At 42.8% G+C, this 23,878-nt stretch overlaps 1 protein-coding gene across 3 annotated transcripts in view; it reads right to left on the reverse strand.

Annotated features, from left to right (window-relative positions):
- RAB3B (RAB3B, member RAS oncogene family) overlaps positions 1 to 23,878 on the reverse strand; it is a 55,992-nt gene that overhangs the window by 25,369 nt on the left and 6,745 nt on the right. For 2 of the 3 annotated variants that reach the window (XM_035332873.1, XM_035332872.1), the window contains exon 2: positions 19,792 to 20,019. In XM_035332873.1, the coding sequence (XP_035188764.1) occupies positions 19,792 to 20,019 (228 nt within the window). Of the gene's footprint in view, positions 1 to 19,791; positions 20,020 to 21,802; positions 21,924 to 23,878 lie in introns of those variants that run through there. The other variant, XM_035332874.1, reaches the window with a different exon arrangement.

A 23,878-nucleotide genomic window follows, 5' to 3' on the forward strand; every position in this document is an offset into this window, starting at 1 on the left:
AATGGAAGAGGCCACATTTCTGCGTGGAAAGAAGAAAGCCAGCAAGTAAAGGTGCACTTGACAGACTGAGAAGTTCAGTGCTGCACCCAGGGAAGAAAATGAAAGGGATCATACTACAAACACCAGTCTTCGGCTGTGCCACAAGTAAGCTTCAGAGTCTCTCTGCCCAGCTGAATAACTGTTTCTGCAACTCCCAAGCAACACTAGAAACTATAACTCATGCTGATCTGCCTTTTGTCTTCTCTTTTTTCTTTTTATTTTTTTTTTTATTCTTTGTCTGGAGTTTCCTCTGACACTTTTGGGGGTTTGGCCAAAGTCAGACTATGAAGAAATTTGGTAAGGCATGACACAAAGTCAGAGATGCATTTTGTTCATGCTCCGTTTACATCCAAGAGACTCAGATGAGGATTTGATGTCCCCTGACACATGCCTGTAAGCGTGTAGCAGCATTCCCCTGGAGCTTTTCCATTTTGTCAATCTGACAATCTGGACGCTGACAATTTCATCATATGATAACGTAGATTAGTACACAGTCTGCACAAGAATTAGAACCACACCGTCACTGCCTCTACATCTACGTGGTTATCAAAAAAACATTTTTTCAGACATCATTCTCAGATTTCAGGAGCAAATTATGGAGATGCAATTAATGAAATTATTTAAAGAAAACAAACTCGATTATAGGCTTCACATTGTGTCTCAATTAGACTGCTTAGGTCAGACTTCTCAGGTGTTAATAGGATTGTTAAAACAAAGAAAATGAACAAGTGAATGAAAAAAATCAACCAGGCACAGTCATAATGCTCATAATTAGCACCTTTGTTTTACTGAAGGTATCAGAAAGCTTCAATAGCAGTGTAGTTGAGAATCAGGGAGTTTTCAAACACACCATTATAATAAAAGGAAAAACAAGAAATTCAAAAACAATGTGCTATATTAACTTGATATTGCCATGGTAAACAGTTTTACAATTTTGTAAGAAAGGTTATAAAGAACACAAGTTACCATGGTACCATTGTTCCTTCCAGCTTCGTGTTTTCAACACAAAGTGAATACATTAAAGGCAACATGGAGCTGTACTTTCTGCACTGCAAACTCATTCATCCTTTTCTGTGGGAAACTGCAATAACCAGCACAGGATTTTTTTATTTTTTTTCCTCAGACTTTCTTTGCTCACAGAAGTCACCAGCTTGTTAATTCATAATTCATTATACTTTCCACCATTTGAAAATGAAATCATTTCTGTGGTACCTGGATGCAGTTTTCCAAGGTAACTTCAGACAAAGCATCTGAACCAGATTTTGCTCTCGGGTGTGCTGCTGGAGAATGGATGTCTGGATGTCTGATCCCAGCTCAGATTAGCAGCAGATCTACTGCTTATTCACTTGCTCGACAGCAACAAAGAACTGCCAATTAGGAAGCGTGCTCCTGTCATTTTAGATGGACAGCGCTAGAGAGGCAGCTCAGAAAATGAGAGGAGAAAGCGTGTCATACGGTATTTAAGCAAGGGAGACAAGCGAACATCGCCAAGGCCTTTTAGGACTCCTACTGAGTCTTTGTGAGAACCTGTCTCTCTTCACTGACCTGTTACCAGCAAGTGTTTTTCTCCCAGCTGTACAATCGGCTTCCTGCCTCCACTGATTACCTCTAGCCTTCTGGCCACTTCCAGGGCCCCAGCCCTGCTTCTGTTCCCAGCATCCTTGCTGTGCAGAGAAGACTTGAATTTGGGGTGTGTGTGACGTATCTAGACGTGACAAAGGCACAGCTAGGACTACTTTGTGTACCTCCTAAAATAAAATGGACATTCTTCAGTGAGTGAGGAGTTGATACGTTAAAAGAACAAAACAAAACAAACAACAGAAAAGCCTTGGGGTAGCTACTCATTTATATGGAAATACAGATTGGTTTTGCCACAGAGAAACATTAGATTTCATAGATTCCCATTATGAGCATACTTCATTTGCCATTACTATGTGCTCACCCGCCTGAATGAATACAGGGGTTAACTGCCAAGATTTACTCCCCAAATATCACATGTGAACTGCCTTATGGTCATAGCAAGGCTGTCATCTGCCACATCCAGGAGGAGATGCCACCCTGCTGCTTGACAGGAGCAAATTAAATATCATCAAGCCTCTTCTTGTCTTACTAACTGTGCTCATGTCACTTTAATAAATCCTGCAAAACATACAAAGAAGTCAGCTTGCTTCATCCTGTGCCCAAGGAGAATGCCAGGCTGAGCTACGGGGTGACCTCACATGTTGGCGTGCCCTTCTCCTTCGCAGCAGCACAGTCTTTTCTCCTCTACACTTCACTTTGCCTGGCGGTGAGAGAACTCACCAAGTTTCACCTCCACATTGTTCACATTATTTTCCTGACCATTGTCAGAATGCACCCCCACATAAAAGACTGGACTTTCTACCATTCAAAGCAGCAGAAATTCATTATTCTGGTTCAGGGCAGTACCCAAATCAACCTCACTGGCACTGCTACCAGCCGTGCTGCCAGCACACACTGCACTTGCCTCGGAGCCTCCCTGGGAGGAAGCAATCGCAGCTCTGTGGTCTGTGGGCACCCACCAGCTTCCCTAGCTTGCAAGTTGCTTCCCCACCAGGGACAAGCACACAGCTTCCAGCACAAGCACATAGCTTGAACCTGCAGAGGGACCTGGAGAACTCCCCTCTTCCAGATCAGGCTCAATACAGGAGACTCATCTACTTATAACCATGCCTTTTCAATCCAGTGCTGAAACAAAGAAAAATCAAAGAACCAGAAGCTGAGATATACAAGTAGAGGACAATATATAATCCTTTATCTTATACCTATCTAACCAAGTTTATAATTGCTTGTTTTTATCTAGGTATCTACTTGATCCCAACAGTCTTGCCCCTTGGGCAGGCAAGCAGTGGGTATAAAAGAGGGAAACACAAAGGACATAAGCATTTAAATTACGTATCTCGTAGAGAAGCTTTTATACAAGACAGAAAATCATGCATACGTAATGAGATGTCCTTTGCACTGTGGTCCATGACTGTTATTTGTATTACCTTGGTAGCACAGGCAGTGTGATTACCCAAGTGCTGTAGCGAAAACTTGCAGCAGAGCCAGCTGTAAAACATCCCACTCTTTCTTCTGCTCCTGCAGCAGCTACGTCTGTAGCGATTATTTGCATGTCACCTGCATCAGTTGCTATCAATGTCTATCGATGGATTATTACTTAACGTTCTTATAAAAATACGGTTTTTACCTCCTTAAGAAAGTGGGTATTTTTGCCTAGGTGGAAAGCATTAGACATTAGCCGGGTCCCCTCTAAGGAGAACAGCTGATTTGCTATGACAATTTCATTTACCTGCCATTCGGAAAGATTTTTTAACTTGATACCACATTCACACAGGTAAGAACAGTGGAGCCTGCTGTTCTAACTCAGATACTTCAAGGAGAGGATGTTTATCAAGCATTTGCAGGATCACAGCATAGATAAGTTGATGCAGAGGAAAAACAGCTACATCAAGGAAGGAATCATCACTTTTAGTTACTTATAAAGAATAATGTATCATCCTCACACTTATTTACACCCATGCAATACACCAGGAAGGCTTCCTACCTAAAAAGTGAATGCTCACAAGAAAAAGAGTTTTTAGCCCCTGGTTTGAGATCCTGAGAACACGGAGTGCTGAACCCAACAATCCGCTTTCTCCTACAACTCCCCACTACGTTATTACGTCCCTTCTCCCTAAGCAGCATATACAAAAAACATCTAAAAGGAACAGGCTTAATTAAAAGCTCGAGGTACAATTTCAAAGATTCTTCCGAGCAGGGTGCCTCTACCTCACGCACCTTCAGTGGGAGTTCAGTATTGCATTTGAACCAAGCCTCCTCCTGAAAGGTTGTAGAAACAACAGGTTATTTTGGCGCTTTGCCCAGGCAACGCAACCTCCTGGCCCGTAGCAAGGAGTTTTGCTGAAAAACAGCATTTTTTCTTCCAAACACAGAGCGTGGCAGCTGAAGGCTGTTAGCATCCAGCAGCCGGGGGTTTTCACACACCTCTGTGTGCGGGTGGGAAGCCGTGAGCCCCCACACTCTGTATGAGTGCAAAGCCAGCCAGGTGAGCCCTGAAACAGCTGCTCTGCTGAAGCAGAGGGAGAACAGCAACTTGCAGGCACTGCGAGTGTGGCAGGGAGGGGACTTGCAGGTGGCATGAAGCACAGCAACAGCCCCACCGCTGCAGCTAGCCACAGGAACCTGAAATAAAATAAATAAAATAAATAAACAAAGTAAATAAAATGGGCTTTGCTCCCAGCACATAACTTGCCCAAAAAGCCTATGAACCACTGAAGGCTCGGAAACCACTGGAATGAGCTTCAAATCTCTAAGAAAAGAGCTGCCCGGGATAGAATTTGCTTGCGTGCTACTGCAAGGAAAGAAAGTAGCAGGGAAAAAATGAAGGGGAAGAAAAGGGTGTGGAGTTCTTTGACTTTGCATTGGAAACACAAACGCTCAGTGTGCCTTCTTCTCCTCCATGAAACTTTCATATATATTTTTTTTCTTTTATATAAAAAATGTAGTGAAAGTAAACACCGGCACCATGTTTTTATTTGTAGTGACAAGAACGTGCTGTCAAGCTGCAATTAGGGCGATACGCGTTCATCAGGGAGGAACCGCTGAGAACGTTGCAAAATAGCCCAAGGCTTTTTACTGTACTTTTCATGCCTATCATACAAACGCTATGCATCAGCCGGGCTTGGAACTGAGACAGTCTTTTAGAAATTGATTGTTTCTCATTAGCATATCCTCATGTCAGTAATCAACATCAATCAAATCAAATTAATCCTCCGTGTGTTCAGTTAAAATGTGTACCGTATGCCGGCTGAAACGTACACCAAACACAACCGCGCTGCTGCAGAAAGCTTCCAACAGCAACATTGGGTCAATTGCCATAAAAAAAAACCCTTGTGTAACTGCTGTCAGCCAGCCCTAAGGAGCTCCTGCAGATCCATTACCTGACCTGCTGGAATTGGTCAGCAGCGACCCATCAGAGCACGTGCTGTCTCCTCTGGGCCCAATCAAGGGTTAAAGACCAGATTTTATTCTCCGATCAAACACCTCCTCCCAGAACTTGCAATTCACAGGGCATACCTGGAGCCTCAGCAGCATCTGCAAGATTTACATCACGGTATTTAGAGTCATCACTTACTCTACCTAGTTAGACATCTGGCTGCTGTCAGATTTTCAAGGTATGCTGAGCTGGAAGGCACCTGCCTACAATACCAACTACTTTTAACATCATTTCTGTTGGCCAGGAGCCTCTGCCGGGAAGCCACAGCGAAGAGGTAGAGAGCAGCTCCTGCCCCAGCCACTGCTGGGGGCAAATCCCCGCAGGGGGCCAGGGAAAGGATCTGCAGGAACGGCTGCCCGCATCAGCCCTACAGCCGTCCGTCTCACCTTCCTGAAGAAGATGGGCAGGCAGCCCCTTGCAGATTTGCAGTTGGTTTTTAACCCTGTAGTTTAGCTGCGGAATTAGTATCAGGTGCAGGATTGCACACCGACAGCACCCTCATGGGATGTGGAAAGCTGAGCCGCCCGACAGGCCTCTCCGCAGTCCCTTCAAGTCCTCAGCCTCACTACCACAACTGCTGACAAAAACAGCTGCCATAGACTGCTTGAAGTTGACTGGGAAGCGGACATACAGCCCATTTTTGCATTAAATCCATTTCAGTTATATTAATGTCCCTGTCCTAACTTGATTTCACGTGGCAGAAAACCTTTTCTTGCCTCTCCACTCTCCTTGCTAGAAGCCTCATTTTGCACTCAGTTAGATGACTTGTTTTTTTCTCAGCTGATCACTGTCATATGCCTTACTAAATGTGTCAAGCAAACAGTATTAGAAGAGATTCATAAATGCTAAACCTCTAAGAAGCTTAGGAATGAGAAACATAATCGAGTGTCACTGCCTGAGGCAGGAGAGTTGTTAAGGAATCCTGATAAGGACCAGTTCAGCACAGATGCATTTTTATGCTGGTTAACCACAAACAAGCAGCTTCAGGAAGGAGAAAGCCGTCTTCTCTGCCTCTGTGCTCAATCACCAAGGGCTGGAGAAATTGCCGTGCCATCTCAAAGCAGCAGCTGGAGTGCTTCAGCACCTGGTCCTGAACTGTGCAAGCTTCTGATCAAAACAGAGACCAGATGTTTCAGAATAGACACAAAATGGCAGTGAAGTACAATTATGTAAAACCTTACCAACAGGGGAAGCATTTTCCTACCTTGGCAGCCAATCCTTAATAAACCAACTGGTGGTGAACCTCCTTTTCATGTGTAACTGAAATGCTGGAACTTCTCCTTTTTCCTGCATGTGTACTGTAAAGGACCAGTCCCTTCACAGGTCCCTGCCTTGCTAAGATTGCATACTGTGACTACAAGATGCCCCCTAAGCATTTGTGGTCAGAAGTCTTGGAAACCCTCTATCATTAGGTACATCAGACAAGTTCTCATATGCCACTTGCTGATCATTTTCAAATTACCTATCATCATAACCCACCTCTCCCTTTCTATGGCAACCAAGGAGTTTTGGCAGAAGGAGGACTGTAAATTGATGGGGACTTGGTCCCCTCCCAGCCAGAGCCTTCAGCTGGAGACAGGGAACACCCCATTTTGTGGAACAGACTCACCTGTCCCCTCCACACCTGTCCTGGCAGCAGCTCCAGCACCCAGGGCTGCTGCTCATCTGTGTTTCTATTCACAGGATGCTGTGCACAGGCTTCGGGCCTCTTCCCTTGCACTCTTCTCACCTTCAAAGCAGAAGTACATTTTGCACCACATAGCTGGTCAGCCCCTATTGATTACTTTCCTGCTGAGCTCCTAGTGGCCACCTGCAGGTAAATCTAGCCTGTATTTAATCCCTAAATTTGAAGTTAGGTTTCTTGTTTATTTTCATAATGGCCTTGACTGCAATTTTTCACGCACTCCATGTAATGCCACCAATCTGTAAACTGGCTTCCCATAGCAATCTGTCACAAGGTCTTCTCCCAGCATCGGAAAAGCACCTGAACACAGCACGACAGATGACCTGGTGGAGGCATTCACATTGCTGCCCTGATCTAGTTAACGAGCAATCACGTTACCTTGCTCCTTTGATACCTCTGGGTTCACTTCAATTCACTTTGGTCTCTCTGAACTTGACACTACTGTATCTGCTGCTGTAAGATGCTCTCCGAAATAGAGTTTGATTTTGCAAGAGGCTGAACAACTTCCAACTCCTATTGCACCAGTGGAAGTGTACCTTCAGACAAAGCACATCTCTAGACTCAGCATGATCACTGCAGCACTATTAACGAACAATTAAACACAGACTGCCAGTGAACTGTCTGAATAGAGCTTGGGTAAAGTATGCAACAAGTCTGTGAGTTATCTGTCACTGAACTGCCATATTCATTAATGCCAAAACAAGCACAGATATAAATGAGTTATGCACTGATAACTAATAACAAATGACTTCCTCATGGTTTCTTTTTCCTTCTCTCACCTATTGCATTCTTCCCACTACATCAATAGAAAATTTCAATAGCATCATCAAATCAATACAAACACAGAATCTACAGGCATTTAACTCCAAGAACAGTACTGTTAATCGCTTTCAGGAAGTTAAATGTTGCAAGTTATCAAAATAATTCTCAAGACTCCTCCTTATTTCCAAAATTCAGTTCTCTCCCTTATGCAGTCAAGGAAAATCTCCAAACAGGTTCCAAGTTCCTGTTCATAGAACAACGTACTTTGCAATGCTGCTTTAAAGGAGTAATCCTAGGAGGAATCCTGCAAAATTAGAGCTGGAAAACTGAATTGTATTGCAAGTTGATAAAGCAGAAAGCATGCTGACATTCATTTTAGTCACTTCAAAACAATTTTGTTTAAATCTGCTGAAGGCAAATTTCAGTGTAAAGTATGAAAGCTCAAGATCATCTCGTTACTACGATGAATGCCTGTTACAGCTTCAGTTGGGACTATTGCCTTCATTTATAAAAACACAATTTCTGTTCCAACAACAGAATTAGCATAAGTGCCCTTACAGTCTCACTCCTAAGATCTGTCAACTATATCTTCTTTCTTATTTCAATCTGAGATTGACGTCAGCAGCATTCACAACCTTTTGAGAACTCATTCTCCAGTTTCTACTTAATTTGATGTCTCAGAACATTTATGACTCACAAAACTTGGTGTTTAAAGCTTCAGGGCACAAAAATGGAAAGAAATCCAAAGGGAAAAAAGATTGCATTTAATATAGTAAAATAATAGTAAAGAGAGAGCCAGAGAAAATATACTCAGGTGCTATTTTTAGCAAGGGCTGTGCTCTAAGATAAAGAAGTGCAATTTTCCCTTTCATTACTCAATAAAATAAAGAAAAACAATTTTCTTTTCCATTCATTACTCAGTGAATGAAGAGGTCAGTCATAAAAGCAATGTTAAACGTGGACGATTTCTGCAGCAACCTGCAGTAGCTGGGCGATACTTTGGTACCATCAAAGAACTGGAGAATCAAGCCTCTCAGCAGAGAGCGTGCATCTGGCCTCGGGAGAAAGCGACTCGGCAGTCAGAAGTCACTGCTGGAAACAGCTCCAAATTGCAAGTATGAATTCAAAGTACAATCTGTGCTGTGCACAAGTGCAAAACTTGAGAACTCATTTCTAAGGAGTAAGAAGTAGGAGATAATCACCGATGATGTGTCTCCAACACATCTCCAAAAAAGGGCAGCCCCCTGCCCTGTCCTCTGCAGATAGCCAGGCACTCTGCATCCTCGGGATGAAGGGAAGACCATGCTGATGGGGAGATGCACTCTCCTCACAGGGCCACAATCTGCTACGATACTGCTGTTCTCTCCCGTGGTGATCCCTAGTTCCAAAGCTACATCTGTGCAAGTTCACCTCTAGTGAAAACTGATCCACCCCTCCTTTTCTGAAAGGAGAACACCAGTTATACAAATCCCTCAAGTCTTGACACACAATAAAATTAACCTTCTTATTGTTATTAATCAATAATTTAATAAATAAGATCTTAAAATTTACATGTCTCGGGAATCTCTTCATTTAAAAAATGGAGATCCAGTGAGTCATGACTCTGAAAAAGTCACTCAGCATCTCCCTTTGAGGGACTATTTTGAACAAATGCTTTATTGAGCAGACAGATTTCAGTGGAACACACATGACTCACCTGTGATATGAAGGCAATTAAATCTGTATCAAATTTCTTCTATCCATAAAATAAGTAGATAAATTAGAAGTGAAAATCCCCTGGTTCTCATATTTCCCAGTAACAGTCCCAGAGCAGTTAGCAAATATGATAGCCTGGATTTATTCTCAATTTCCTGCACGAAAAAATATTAAAAAAGAAATCAATGCTGCAATGCTTCTTGGACATGCAGACTACAGTTTAAAAAAAATGCCAAGAAGGCCACGTTGCATGGATTCTGACATTATAACCAACAAATCAAATACTACCTCTTTTCCCTTAGGTAATAAAGAGATGTTCTTTTAAAGAAAAAAAGAAAACCAAAACTCACACTGCTTCTTTTAATCAGTAAGCCGACTGCACCGACTCTCTCACCGTTACAGGATACCAGAATATTGTGCATTTGGAGGGCATGTTTTCAGCCAGGAGGAAGGGCTGCCATTCCAGGAACTTTGAAACTCTGAAGATCTTGGTAGGTAAAAAAAGTGGGTTTGATACTTTCAATCAATCAGAGTGAATAAACATCTTGTATGAAGTTAGAGGAAAATAAAGTTACCTCTTCTGGTTAAGCGCCCGAACTTTGTAAATGGTATGAGAGGTGCCTGCCTCACCATCACTCGGCAGCTTTAGGTTTTGACATGAAACTGGAGTACCTGCGCCTCCCCACGTCCCAGCCACACGGAGGGTTCCTACGGCCCCTGTGCTGCCGAGCGACTTGGAGTAACTTGGACAGCGCAGCGCTGCGGGTGCTGTTCGGGCTAACGTTAGAGCCAGGTTCTGCCAGTCCCACTGCTTCAGGGGAAGTTACCCATCATAATAGCAAACGTCTGGGAGACCAAGACTATTTCTGCACTTAAGTGAAAAAATATTCAAATTAGTTTTGCCACCCACAACAGCATGGACAGTTTTTGTTGGACTTGTTCCCTTCAGATTTCATGCAGTCTCTTGGTAGAAAAATGACATAGATCCTATGCACATTTAGATCAGACTTTTGGTAGAAGACCTGAAATAATTTTATCAGTCTCCAAGGCCTCAGAATGATGGCCACAGCTTTGAATGTGTTACTGTGGAGTAGGGAGAATGCTGTATATGTACTTCAGAACAGCAACAAGTACAGTGTGGGGGCAGATCCTTATGCAGATTATTCCTTTTTCCCCTAAATAAATCATTAACCAGCACAAGCGGGGTTAGGGGGAATAAAAGATTAATTTTACACTTCCAAATCCTGAAGCCTCAGGGAAGACTAAGCAGTCCTCACAAATTTACCTCATTTAATACCTTTGCAGTAGTGACTTTCCCTGCATGCTATTTTCAAGATGATGGGTATTCCTGTAAAAAAGAGATGCATTTTAGCTAAGGGTTAGGAGCCTCAAACAGGTGTAGATTTTTAGCTGTCACATAATTATAGCACAACAGTTGGGAAGTTCAGTATAGAAATACCGTTCATCTAGGGTACCGAGTTCCTATTATCAGCCAACCCAATCAAGTCTCTTCTGTGCTTTACACCACGTTTCACAGTTACTTAAGTAACCTACGAAGCAGCTTTGGTTGGGAAGAGTGTACAAAAACAGGCTGAAGAGCTCTGTCAAATGCCTGGTTCCTCATCCCAGGAAGCGCTCAGCCCAGACAGCCACCACCTCGTAGGAAGGCTGGGATCCGTAGGGGTTTTGTGCTGCCTCAGAAATGTTGAGGTGCAGTTTCACCCCTGCAGAGCCCAGCCCTCCTGAACTTTCTGCTCTGGGACACTCCTTACAAGGCAGCACTTACAGGCACTGCTTCTCTGGTGCTTTCCACTGCAATTAACAGCGGAAATTTAATTTATTACAAAGGTGTTGGTTTTCTGTTGGTGTTTTGTTTTGTTTTTCCCAATTGTTACTTCTAATAATTAGAAATTCAAATCCAAACTAAAAAAAAAATAACAGACAGCCCTGCTTTGGCTCCACTCCCATTTTGTGCCGGTTTTCACCCCATTCACTTTCCAATGTCAGGGTACGCCAGGACCACACAGTGGGGTGGTGGACACAACCTCTCTCTTCTCAGAGCCCGCGCTGCCTCCAAAAGATGGAGGTGGCACATTTGTGTCAGTGTGAAACTGGGCATAAGTTAAATTAGGCTTTCTGCAAGCCCCCTGCTGTACCAAGCATAATCTTCCTGGGTTTCAGACAAGGCATCTCCCCTCTGTTTTACTGCACCGCTGCCCAGCTGAAGGCGCCAAGCCAGGTTACTGCAGCATTAAACCCTATGCACGACCCAAGTCTGTCCTGCAGATCCTCCCAGTTTACATCAGCGTAAGAGATTAGAATCACATCTAAAAACCTTCCTTAGTTTTCTTCCTGTTTTTCTGTTAACTGTTAGCTCAGTGTCTTTGGGATTGTAGGCAGGAGAAAGAAGGCTGTAAATCCAAACACTTGATGGCATTTCAGTTTCTGAACCTTAAATTGTACTTAAGTTTCTCTGCCTGATGGCTGCACACAGCCAGAACTCGCTCCCTGACAATCATAAACAAATTCCCACAGTTCTTGCAAGCAGCGATTTCTGAAATAACACATTCCCAGCGACGTGTGACACAAGCCTTCAGCCTTCGGCATCTTAAAAATAACATGGAAATAAGCCAGAGACATAGCAGGGCTGAAACCAGCACTTAGCATTTGTCCCGTTACCAACTGGAACAAGCCGTGCCATGTTGTGCTGCACTGGAGGGGCATTTTGCAGGGCAAAATGAAAGTAATCCTGCCAATTTCACAAGCCAGCAAGCATTGGGTAAGGGTAGAAAAAAGCATAAGGTCCACCACTCCACTCTGACATGGGAGAGACTTAACCTGGCTCTAAGTTTCCAGCACTGTTACTCCACGCAACCAGATGATGCGCCAGCATGCTATCTTATATCAAAACACCTCTTCTCTAAAAAGAAAATGCATAAATCAACTTTTTATTTTCCCCAGTTCTTCTTCTACACTATTATGCACAATTCAATTCTCTCCAATTCTGTTACAGCTGTGCTCTGCCAGATCTCTCCTTCCAGTTAACGTAGAAGTGTTTCCAAAGGTGCTATCTGATTTTGCCAGGAAAAAGCCAGCGTGAGTAACACAGAGCCAAGCGAAACTACAGGAAAAGTGGCACACCCTCACAGAAACACGTACAGCACGAGGCTAAAATGGACAGCAAGGACGCCAGTTAGCATTTGGTGGTAATTACAATAATCAACAGTTTTAGAACTAAAAATAAATAAATCCTGAACACATTTGATGAGAGTTATTTCTCTTTCTTCCTTCTTAAAACACCACCAAAACCAGACCTGCAGACAAGGGGGTACAGGACTTTCCACAGCCTCACAAAGCTCCTCATGCCAGCCCGCTGCAGTTCATCACTCAGAGAGCTTCTTTTCGGAGCTGGGCAGGGCCTGTGCACCGCGGGCACTCTGCGGAGCCCAATGCTGTTACCATGGCACTCGGGCACCCAGCAACTTCAGAAAAGCCACAGCATTATCTCCACTCTATGGACCAACGGGCAGGAGGCAGCAGCTGGGTCTCTGAACAAGCCATGCAAAAGCTAAAGCAGCATTAGGGTGAACAAGCTGCCTGGTAAGCAGCCTCTGCACAGATCCTCTGTATGGTCTCTCTTATTTTAGCACTCTGCCTACAGGAAAAGCAGAGGCAGCATCACATGTGCATGCCTGCATCCGCACACACTGCTCTTCCTCTATGGCTTTGCCCTCCAGCACTGATATGGAGCAGCTAGCCAGCAGAGGGTGGCTGAGAGAACACCACCCCTGATCCGTCTTTAAGTGATACTCAAAGTGCAGGCACTGAAGTCTTACACCCCACAAAGTTATGGAGTTACCCCTACACCCAGCAGGCTGGTGGACCTCGGCGCACGCTGTGGTTACGCTGCAGCACAACTGAACTGCAAAAACCAGGTAAGAGTCGTGCTGGGGACCTGTTTATTAAAAGAAAAACAACAACGGATGATTTTATGTAGTGGAGAGGGAATAATGTCACCATTTCCCTTGCACTAGGAAGGATCATCACTCATTCCCCTTTCCAACAAAGGAAAGGATGCTGCAGAGGTACTTGTACAACCCTCCCTCCTCGTGACTCAAAGTAGCCCTTGTTTTAGGAACACAGGAGTACAGAACAACAGTGGTCAACATCTGGAAGCTTACTTCATGCTGTTTAATGAGATGGAATGATCTCAAATAGCTAGACAACAGAAAATAAGTGAAAAAAAAATAATTCCCACTGTTAAACTTCAAGGTACTCCAATTGTACTTCAGGGTACAACCTCTCGCATCCCAAAACCAGTAGCTGTGGTCCTGGGTTCACTGTTTTTTGTCTCTAAATTCAGCCCTTCAGCCTACCCGTAGGTGTTGCATGAACACGACGCTGTACTGCAGACAACACAACGCATGAGAGTTAGAAATGTGACTAAGCTCAATAATTACATTTTCTCACTTGACCAAAAATACATGCCATGGGTTAAGTATGTACTCACTTGACACAAATACTATGAGCAGCCATAAATTTCACATGTTGTACTATCTTGTAACTGATCACAGGATAACCAAGTGTATCTAAATATAGAATGTAGTCATAATGTAGAAGATAAAAACTATGAAATAAAATCATAGCAACAGTGATTCCGACCAGACAGGGACAACAGGAAAACATTTTGAGGCACATGACTCTAAGTCCCTAAGTAAAATGATAGTCAATTCTACCGGAAAGCACCAAAGTATCTGTTCTGGTTTCTGCTGTAAAAAGCATGATATGCAAAAGGTCGGGAGGCCAGCAACGTCTTTGTCTTTAAAACACTTAACTGCCCGCTACATCAGCTGAAGAGTTTCCCTTGAAATTTCCCAAGAAAAGCTTTTCCCCTGCTAGGCAACTAGTTAACATTGGCCATTTTTTTCTAGGGAAGAGCTAAACCTTGGAACCATCAACAGCTGGATAGGACACGGTACCTCTGAATGCAATGTAGTAACTTGTTCCATTTTCCTGAACTGCACCAAACACTGGCAAATGCTCCATGCTCCTGGTAATTCTGCGAAGATGTAGCACAAAGATATTACACCTTGCAATGAGATTAAATCCAATTCCGTAAACTGGAATAAATCCAGTGATATCAGAGCTTAGGGTGAGGTTGAATTTGGCCTTCACTATAATGCAGAGTTATAATGAGATAACAATGGGATTGAGGTGATTAACTATAAACAGAAATAAACCTTCTGTGCCAACTGTTTAACTGCAAACAAAGGAATGCCCTGCTTAGGGCAAGCGTAGGCTGTTAAATAAATTCAGAATCCCCCAATAAAGTAAGCAGAAATACATTTTTAAGTGAGTGGAATAACCAACCATACAGGTTATTCTTATTTGTAGGTTTCTCTCTCTCTCCCTTTTATCACTCTTCGGAGTCTAATCCCAAACAACATTCAGAGTGGCACGAGCACTAAGTTGTTCCCAGAGCAGGAGCATTACCACTTGAGATATAAGCAAGAGCTTGGCTTGAATTACAGACAATTCTATATCCTTCCTCTGGTCAGATGTTCTGCATCGTGATTTAGCATCAGAAGTGGTGCTTTATGCCCACTCAGCCTTGATGATTTTCACTCCTGGGACCCATTAAGTCCTCAGGGCTGCAAAAGAGACGTGCTCCTTACAAGCATCAACTTTGTCTGTTCACCGTCACAACTTTGGCCATTTTAGTTCTTTGCCTAAAGAGCAAAGCAGAGGATCTCACACCAGCTGTGAACCTACCGAGCCGAATCAGACCCATGAGGTCTTCAGAGACATCCATCACTACTGCATCTGTACACTGAGTTACAGAACTCCCAGCTCTTTTTTTAGAAACAGGTTTTGTGCAAGCATTCAAGTTTGAAGTCAGTGCTTATAAAGAACTTATCAAAAACAGGATGGGAATGGGATGCCAGGGGAATAGATGATTCTCATCTGAAATGCATAATTAGCTTCTGGTTAAGTGTGCAATTAACATTAAAAGTTTACAATCAAGTATGATGGCGTTCTAAATTTACCTCCGTTACATGAAAAAAAAAAAAAAAAATGAATACAGTTACCAGTGTTACTTCTTTGAATCCCTTCCCCGTGAGGCACACTGCTCAGTAACATCCTGTCTTCCAGGCGAAAACTGACACCAAAAGCTTTTTAAAACACTGCGTATTTGCCTTGGAGATGGCTACACAGCTTGGGTTTTATTTTGGCTTACACTTTTTTGAGTTGTAATGCTAACTGCCACTCAGCATAATTAGCAGTTGTCATATTTCTGTTGGTAAAAATCCTTCCCACAAAAACAGAATGATGATGCTTTGTACCCTCTTCCCAGCTGTGCCCAGAAGCTGTAGCACGCGTGTTTCCAACATCCACCAGAGCTCATCTCAGACCCCTACGGATTGCAGCAGTTAAGCGACAGAAACATTTTTGTTAATGGGAAAGAAAAAAGCTGTGCTCACCCTAGTAGTTTAAATCTGTTAAGCAGCATCTTCAAAAGAAATTGTACTGGAGTCTAAATATGTTGTCTCCATCTGAATATCACATCCTTTTTGCCTTTTAATCTGAAGTTAAATTTAACCTCTCATTGCCTCAAAAAGGGGACGGGAAGTAGTTTGAACTGCAATATAATCTGCCAAAGCCTGTACTTAGTGATGTTTATTATTAACCACATATATATTTATAGCAATGCAACAAAAACGAGACTTGTAGGGTGTAAAAGTATAATGAAGAGTGAAGAAATTCCTTGTACAAACCGTGTATTGTACGGTGACCAAGGTGTTGTGGTGTGCAGTATTCTGGGCTCAACACTGCCGCTGATTTTCCATCAGTAAATATGCAATATGATCCAAAGAGCTCACGGGATTAATCTATACTGGGCCAGCAAGAAGGACAGATTTTGTTCCTCAGCATTTAACCTCAGAGCACGCTACAGCACGACGTTGCTCTAGAGTTCTGCTGTTATTACTTACCACCAATAGACACAGAAATGCACAGAAAAAAAAAAAAAAAAAAAGATCTTTCATTGTTCTCAGCTGAAACCAAAATCACTTTTATTCATTCACCCTGCTTCCACTTGGATCTGGCCAGAGTGGCCTTGCCTAGCTGCTAGGCAACCTGAACACTGCATTTAGTAATAACCAAACGCATTTGCTAAGAATATAACAATGCTACCTTTGAGATTTATTTATAATAAAAACCATACTTAGCTGATAATATTACAGCTTTCCTTTTTGATCACTAGGTAGTAACCCTGAGAAAACAAAACTGTTGGTCAAGAAAACCCCGCATACAGGGAGAGGAAATGAAGCAGCCCCATATAAACATACCATGAGGGAGATGTTTTATATGGAAGTATTATTACAGATGACAGGGCTATAAAAAAAAATTCTAATCCAAGAATTCTATTTATGCAGATATCAGAATATCTGCATAATATTAATATATTTACATTAAAATGTTTTAAATTAGAAGGGATAATTACCAAACCTCATCCAACTACAATGTGAACTTTCTCAGTAAAGGTCATTTATCCAATTTACGTAAAATCACCATTCCAAAACAAGACAGAAGACTTGGAATTAAAACACAACCAACTGATCTTAGAGTTCTTTTTTTTTTAAAAAAAAAAAAAAAGCACAAAACATTATTTTGGATAATCCCTCTCAGGACCATTTTAAAACATTTTGTTCTCTAGCAGCAGAGCTATCATTCTACCTTAAAACCACCACGAATATCTTTGCTTGGTCCCATCCCTCCCACTGCCCGACCTAAGAGAAGGAGAGCTTCCTTTCAAGTCTCTTCAACTGAGCAGATGATTTCCGGGACTGCTCAGTCACTAGCACAACTGATAGAAACCTGATTAAAATACCAATTTGGGTGATTGAGGTATTAATGTCAACAGAGCCAAAGGCCTGCTGATTACATCAAAATTAAACAGAGCAGTGCCCTTCTTTGATCTTGACAGCCGACAGCTTGGCACTTGAAGCGGTATATGGTTCTACCTTTACGAAATCCCAGGAGCTCTACTTGGTTGGCATTATGCCCAAATATTCTGCTCTTCTGACCAACACAAAAAGGCAAAAGTAAGTCAATGTAGAAAGCCCCAGCGATCGCTGATCTTTCTTGATCACAGCATGCCAGACATGGTTACTTCCCCTCTCTTGAGATTTATGTGACATAAAACCAAGGTTATACGTGCACAGTTCAAGCACCTCCAGCCTGCTCCAGCTGCACGCACTTAGCAGAGTTCTGTGAGCACCCACGGACGGAAAGAGAGGCAGCTCCACGGAGCAGGGAGCATTGGAGGTTTTCTAGAAGTGCTGCTCTCTGGGTTTTATACAGAAATTTGAAGTGGCTAATTGAAACACCTGCAACTTCTCCCTCCCTTAGTTCCAGATTAAGCCTGATTCAGTCAAGACTTAACATCAAGCTTAGCAGGTCGTAAGTCTAAAAAAAGTCAAGGTAACCGGAAAGTTGCAAGTAAAAGCAGAGCACTAAATTGAATTGCAGGGTTCCACGCTCACAGAAACTCAACAGCAGCCGTAAATCGTTTTATAAAGGAATCAGAAGGCAGATTGGTAAGAAGACTTCTCCTTCCTACACATAGAAACACAGTTCTGGGATACTGTTGGCCCTCAGTACTGCTTCTAACCTGAAGAATACACGGATATTACGGATATTAGTCTCAGGACAGGCAGGAAGTAAGCAAGCTCAAACGCCGTGCTTTTTTTAAAGCAGTACACACAAAGTTAATGGTTAAGGTCCTTAAATCATGACTCACATCAGGGATCCATGCAAGGAACACAGAAATAGAGAAGGAAAGAGCACAAGTCGCTCTGGAAACTGTCAAGCACTTACATAAACCTTTTATTGAAAGGAAATTTTAAATCAATAATGCTGTTGATTAACTCCAGTATTACAACTCCTACAGTTAGCAGCTACTGAGGAATCTGCCTGGCATCTCTTTTTGTAAGAAGTTTAAGGTTATTAAAGCCCTTTCGTCTGAAATCTTCAAACATTTATTTAAAATTCCTGCTTAATTCATTTTAATCCTAGTATCTTTGAAATATATATATATATAATCATTCACAATGCTTTCTTCTTGCTTTTACACAATTTATTAGAGAATTTTGTGTTCTGAGACCAAGAAAATCGAACCCAGGATGGAAGTCTTCTTCAATTACTTAGTGGGCCTGAACTCCAAATACTCTCATTACACAACCCCTAAATGAAATCAAGCAGTTCCATGCCAGGTTATCTGCATTAGTTTCAATGTCAGAATTTAGCAACACAGAGAGGATATTTTATTATATAACTGCTGCAACAAAAACACAGCAACACAGGAAGAAAATGAATCATACCACTGCAGTAAACAATAATAGAGTTCCTCATTTTAGATTCTCACTCTGGATTCAAAAAATAGTCACAATAAAAAATAATATTATAATAACAATATTAGATTTAGTGGCAATAACCAGATATTAATTATAAATCAAGTGTATATAAATCAATTAGAACACTAAGCTCTTAGCTGGGAAAGGGTTTTGGTAGAAATGCGACAATTTCAACTAATCTTCAGTTCTGAACTTTAAGCTTAACTTGTGGGAGAAACCTCTAAACAGACAGCTGTTTCATGTTAGTGAACTACCTCCTGGAGATTGTTATGAGAATAACAATTAAGAGAATGACAGCGTGATCTCTTATTTCAGATCTTTTCTTTTTATGCAAAACAGAAGGGAAGAACCTTGTTAACTGGTATTGCAGCTGGAGCTCTGTGGTACTTTAAAACACAGCAACCCAAGCTTATGCTTTTTAAACACATCTCATAATTGGTTGGGACACAGAGGGTTAAGCACCATCAGGATAAACACTATGGTACAAATGCAATTTAAGTAATTTGCCACTACGCAGAATAAAACACCCTTGGTTTCCATAAAAAGGAGCATCATGAGCTATTGACACAATTGCTTGGCCTTGGCCCTCCACTCTGCAGCTCAGGAACTTTTGTTTTCATAAACTGGGCTAGAAGGCCGTCATTCAGAGTCAAGACAAGGACCCATGATGGGGTGCTTGAGCAGAGGAACCCTCCAGCTTACCTGCACAAATTTTCTTCCCATTTGATTTACCAAGAAGTCACTTCTGTCAAGATGGTTTGAAGCACACCTCTGCAGGCATGTGAGTTGCAGGAAGGGACAAGTATCTCATTTGGAGGACGTCAGCTGACAGCAGAAGCTACGTCTAGAGATCACTCATTCAGTGCTCACTGAATTTTCTCACCTACTAGTGCTCACTCAAAAGGTGCTATCAAAAGGCTCCAGATCTGCTTCAGGTTTTGTTTCAGTTTAATAATACACTGACCCCTGAGCAGACCAAATCAAGAGTCCCATCAGTCAAGTGAGACAGCAATACAGAGAGAACTTACTGCAGGGATGAAAAAGGCACAGCCACACAAGACATAAACAAAAATCGGTACTCATACAAAAAAAAAATCCATCTCTAAGCATGCTGATTTTTTACTGTTGTATCTTTGCTGGGTTTAATATAAATCATTTTTTAAAATGCTGGCACTTACCCAAATCTGCAGTTTCACTCGTTTGTCATTCCTATAAACTGTTTTCACTTTGAAGTCAATTCCTACTGTGCTAACAAAGGCTGGCGTAAAAGTGTCATCGGCGTATCTGAAGAGGAAGGATGTTTTCCCCACGCTGCTGTTGCCAATGATCAGGAGTTTGAACATGTAATCAAAATTTTGATCTGAAGTATCTTTCTGCCTGTATCTGGCATCTGTTACTGAAGCCATCTAAGAAAAATGACAAACATTGAAAAAGAACAGATTTAGGAGCAGTTCAAGCACTTGTCTTCCTTAACTGCATACCGTATGTTTAGTTTCTCTCTCTTATTTCTAATAACATACGCACTGTATCCACTGAAGAAAGAGCAACACACCTTGAAGTCTTCTTGTAAAGCCCAACTTTAAATTTCTGTTATCCACTTACATTGCTAAGATTTCCAGCCCCAAGAAATCCACCTGTTGCACTGCTTTGTATTTAGAAGAGCAACAGATGGCTATTGCAACTTGTTCAGATACTCCTGGGGAACCAGCATTCTTTACCCCAGTGGCAGGGTGCCATTTCTGTTGCTCCGCTAACCTGTAGTACTGCAACAAAACCTAAAATCCTTGACAATGCATCCCACTATGCAATTCATTAAGCAGCCACCGAGGTACGTAAGCCTAAATAATTCTTTTTACGACTACTAGGGAAAATCTGCATTTCTAGCTCACGCACCACCACCATTTTATCCTTTGAAAGTTCAGTCCTTAGTGTTTACAGATAATAAAAAAAAAAAATAAAACATTCAGCTATGAGATCATCAGTTGATGAAAGGAGTTTCAGCTGACAACTTCGAGACCATGCGACACTTATCTACTGTCAAGACTGCAATTAGAGTAAACAGCACATGCATAAAATGTGAGGCTCAGCAGGGCTGCAGGCAGCATCCCTAATGTCTAGCTGATCCCTTTTGATTTCTGGGGGATAGAGAGCTGGGGACACGAGTGAGTGCAGAGGGAAGATGCAGACTCAGAGATTCCTCCTCTTGTGATCCTGAACTGGTTTCAGAAACAAAACAAAACAAAAAAGCAACCAATCGACCAAAAAAAAAAACAACCCTTGTGAGTCAAACATTACCACAGCTAGAACTCACCAAGCAACCCCAGGCTACTGCAATGTTCAGAGCTCTGACACGCGGCCTGAGAAGGCAAGCCCCTGCCTTTTCATTTGCCACAATTTTCATCCCTAACGCTGTTTCAAAATTCCTCCCGTGTCAAACAGCTGAAGGTCCTTACAGCCAGTCAGGGGGCTGTGCAAACTGGGGCGATGACAATGCAGGTCTGATAAGCAGCAGCTTGTCCACCAAACTAGGACGTGTGCTACTTGTGTGAAGTGCCAGAAAGCGAAGTCTGAGTGGAGATTGAAGTCTTTTATTCACCAACATCCAAAGAAATAAGTCAATTTCCCCCCCCCCCCCCCTCAATTTATAGTCATAGGCATCTCTGGGAACAAAACTCCTCCCAGCTTCTACTCTCACCATGTGCCCAAAGAGTTTCCTTCTTATCAAGTCTCACTCACGCACTGGACTTAACCCACCTGCTGAAAAGAAGTTCAAAATTCACTGTATTTAAACAGCTATAAACCAAAATGCTGCCCCAAGCTAAACTGGCATCCCAATTTAAATTAAGTTCCCAACAGAGGGGAAACAAATTGTTGTGCATGTTTTATTTAAGTTCAAATGGAGCTGTTCTTGGTTTATCTCTGATTAAACACGTGCAACTTTCTCACCCGGGAAGGGGCCAGCACAGCAGACCTTCCACAGATTGCATTAATGAGGACAGCTCTGAAGAGCTTCAGCAGTAGCTCAATATTCAACAGCTGCACTGAATGCAGTCAGATCTTCCCACAAGCAATTCTCTGTAGGATACAATACCGCTCTGATATGCGGTCCTTAACTTCAGCTGCTGTTCAGCAAGGCTACAGTCCTTTGCAAGCACTCCAAAAAAGCCCAAGTACAAATCTGCCTCTCACCAGTACATCAGAAAAGTGCTTTTCTATTCCTCTCTTGCGGTTCTTAACAGGAAATTCTACATGGAAGAACTCGGCATCCAACTAACTTCCACACACACTCAGGCCCTTGCATTCACTGCCTTGGTTCAAATCTTAGCAAACTCAGCTGTAAAAAATAGGAAATTAGGAATTAGGTGATTAATTAGCTTGTACCATCACGGAGCTGGAAGGCAGGGAGAAGTTGTGAGTGATTTATGTGCCTCGTACTCATATGTAAGTCCACAAATGCCTTTGAGAACATACGTGCACTTGGTAACGGGGAAAAACCCAACTCTACTCCATTCCACTCTCAGAGACTTGGAAAAGTGAGATGCCTTCATCACTCGAAGCCTGGTCATTTCAAGATTTAGAGGCACACATTTAAGAAAGGTGTTTTCCACTGATCATAAACAAATCAATATCTCTTTGCTCTCGCTAACTTTGTGGAATCCAGCTGCAAACTCCAAACTGATCTTTCAAACAAAACACTGCTGCTTCCATTAACCCCCTAGATTGCTATAATCAAAAGCGTACCTGGCTACAAATGCCACTCTCCAGCCCCAGTTAAAAAAGCAATTACCGAATGTGACCAGCTGGAGCAGCTTTGTTAGGAGCACAATGCAGAAAATCAGATCAAACGCTGCTTGCACAGAGCCCGGCGCTGTTGTCATAGAAGCACAACGCTCGCGCTGAGGATGCTGCGGGTCGCTTCGCTGCAGCATTACAAGCAGCGGCGGCTGGCGCACAAACATCTCAAAGAAAATTCCATCTCCTCGCTTGAGTTTGACATTTCCTTTCCACTCCCTTGGTCACTAAAGTGAAACTGGAAGGGCTGCAGTACTAATTACTGATTACTGAAGCTGTACTCGGCAAACGTTTGGGCTGAAAGCCTTCACGGGGCTGCCCTGAACTCGTGGGATTCCTCAGGCCAAGTCTCTGAGTCCCTTCCCGCACCCACTCAGTGTCCCACCCCTGTCCCAAGCTCTCCCTTGTTACGCCAGCGCTAAGGGCTGTGCACAGAGCTGGTTCGGTGAACAGACAGATCCCAGATAAAAATAATTCCTCCTACAACTTCTCCTGTTTTGCAGGGCTGTTTTTGAAGTGGGTTCAGCTCCTGCTCCAGCACAAGCGAGGGAGCCAAGAGGGGGGACGGAGCGGTGGGAAGTGATGGCAGTTGCTATGCTACTGAGAGGAAGGTCCCAAAATCACCTCTCCTGCAGGCCCTCGGCAGAGCTTCAGCCTCAGCAGCAGGGAGAAAGTGACGGCTCGCGAGCGTCAGACACCTCCCGTCGAGTTCAGCAGAGAATCACCGCACAGCACCACACACCTCGTCCTCCACAAAGACGTCCTGGTGGGGCTGCTGCAGCCATAAATTGTGCTTTCCCCCTGGGGAAAGGCTGTTCAGTTAGCAACACAGACCCCGTACAGAACTACCTCCACTCTTCACTTAGGACACGCCAAGCAAACCAGGGTTTCTTACAAGAGCCCAAGTCAACCACAACTGGAGCACGGAGAGCAGGAGGGGCTTGTGCTGGCTCCAGTTTAACTGCCGTGGAGTAATCCTCAACAAAACACTGATAATGGAGACTTAGCTACACTACAGAAAGCTCCTTACGCACCAGAAGAAAGACCTGCCCATGAGATTGTCGCTGAGAATCCTTTGGTGAGACTTTGCACCCTGTTCTTGGTAGGTAACAGCATATAAATATCCACAACCCGTGTTCCCCGGGGACTTCAGCAATGGAACAAGGCCTTAAACACACCCGTTTTGTGGAAGTTTGGTGAGAACAGGCAGTTATGTAGCTCTAAGATACCTTATTACTTCCCTGATGAGGAAAAAGCCTGCGGTGTGAGCTCGTCTTTTGTTAGCCAGAGAATTCACGCAGGAGGAGGATGCAACAAATGCTCTGAAGCAATAAAATCTTAAACAGAGCTTATTAGCCACCAAAGAATATCTTCCTCAGTCAAGGTGTCTCTCCTATCTTTATTCCCTACTTTGCTCTAATGCAATTTAAAAAAAATAATAAAAAAAATAAAAAATAAAAATAAAATAAAATA

This window comes from Oxyura jamaicensis, chromosome 8, assembly GCF_011077185.1.
Source record: "Oxyura jamaicensis isolate SHBP4307 breed ruddy duck chromosome 8, BPBGC_Ojam_1.0, whole genome shotgun sequence".
In the NCBI taxonomy this organism is placed as follows: Eukaryota; Metazoa; Chordata; class Aves; order Anseriformes; family Anatidae; genus Oxyura; species Oxyura jamaicensis.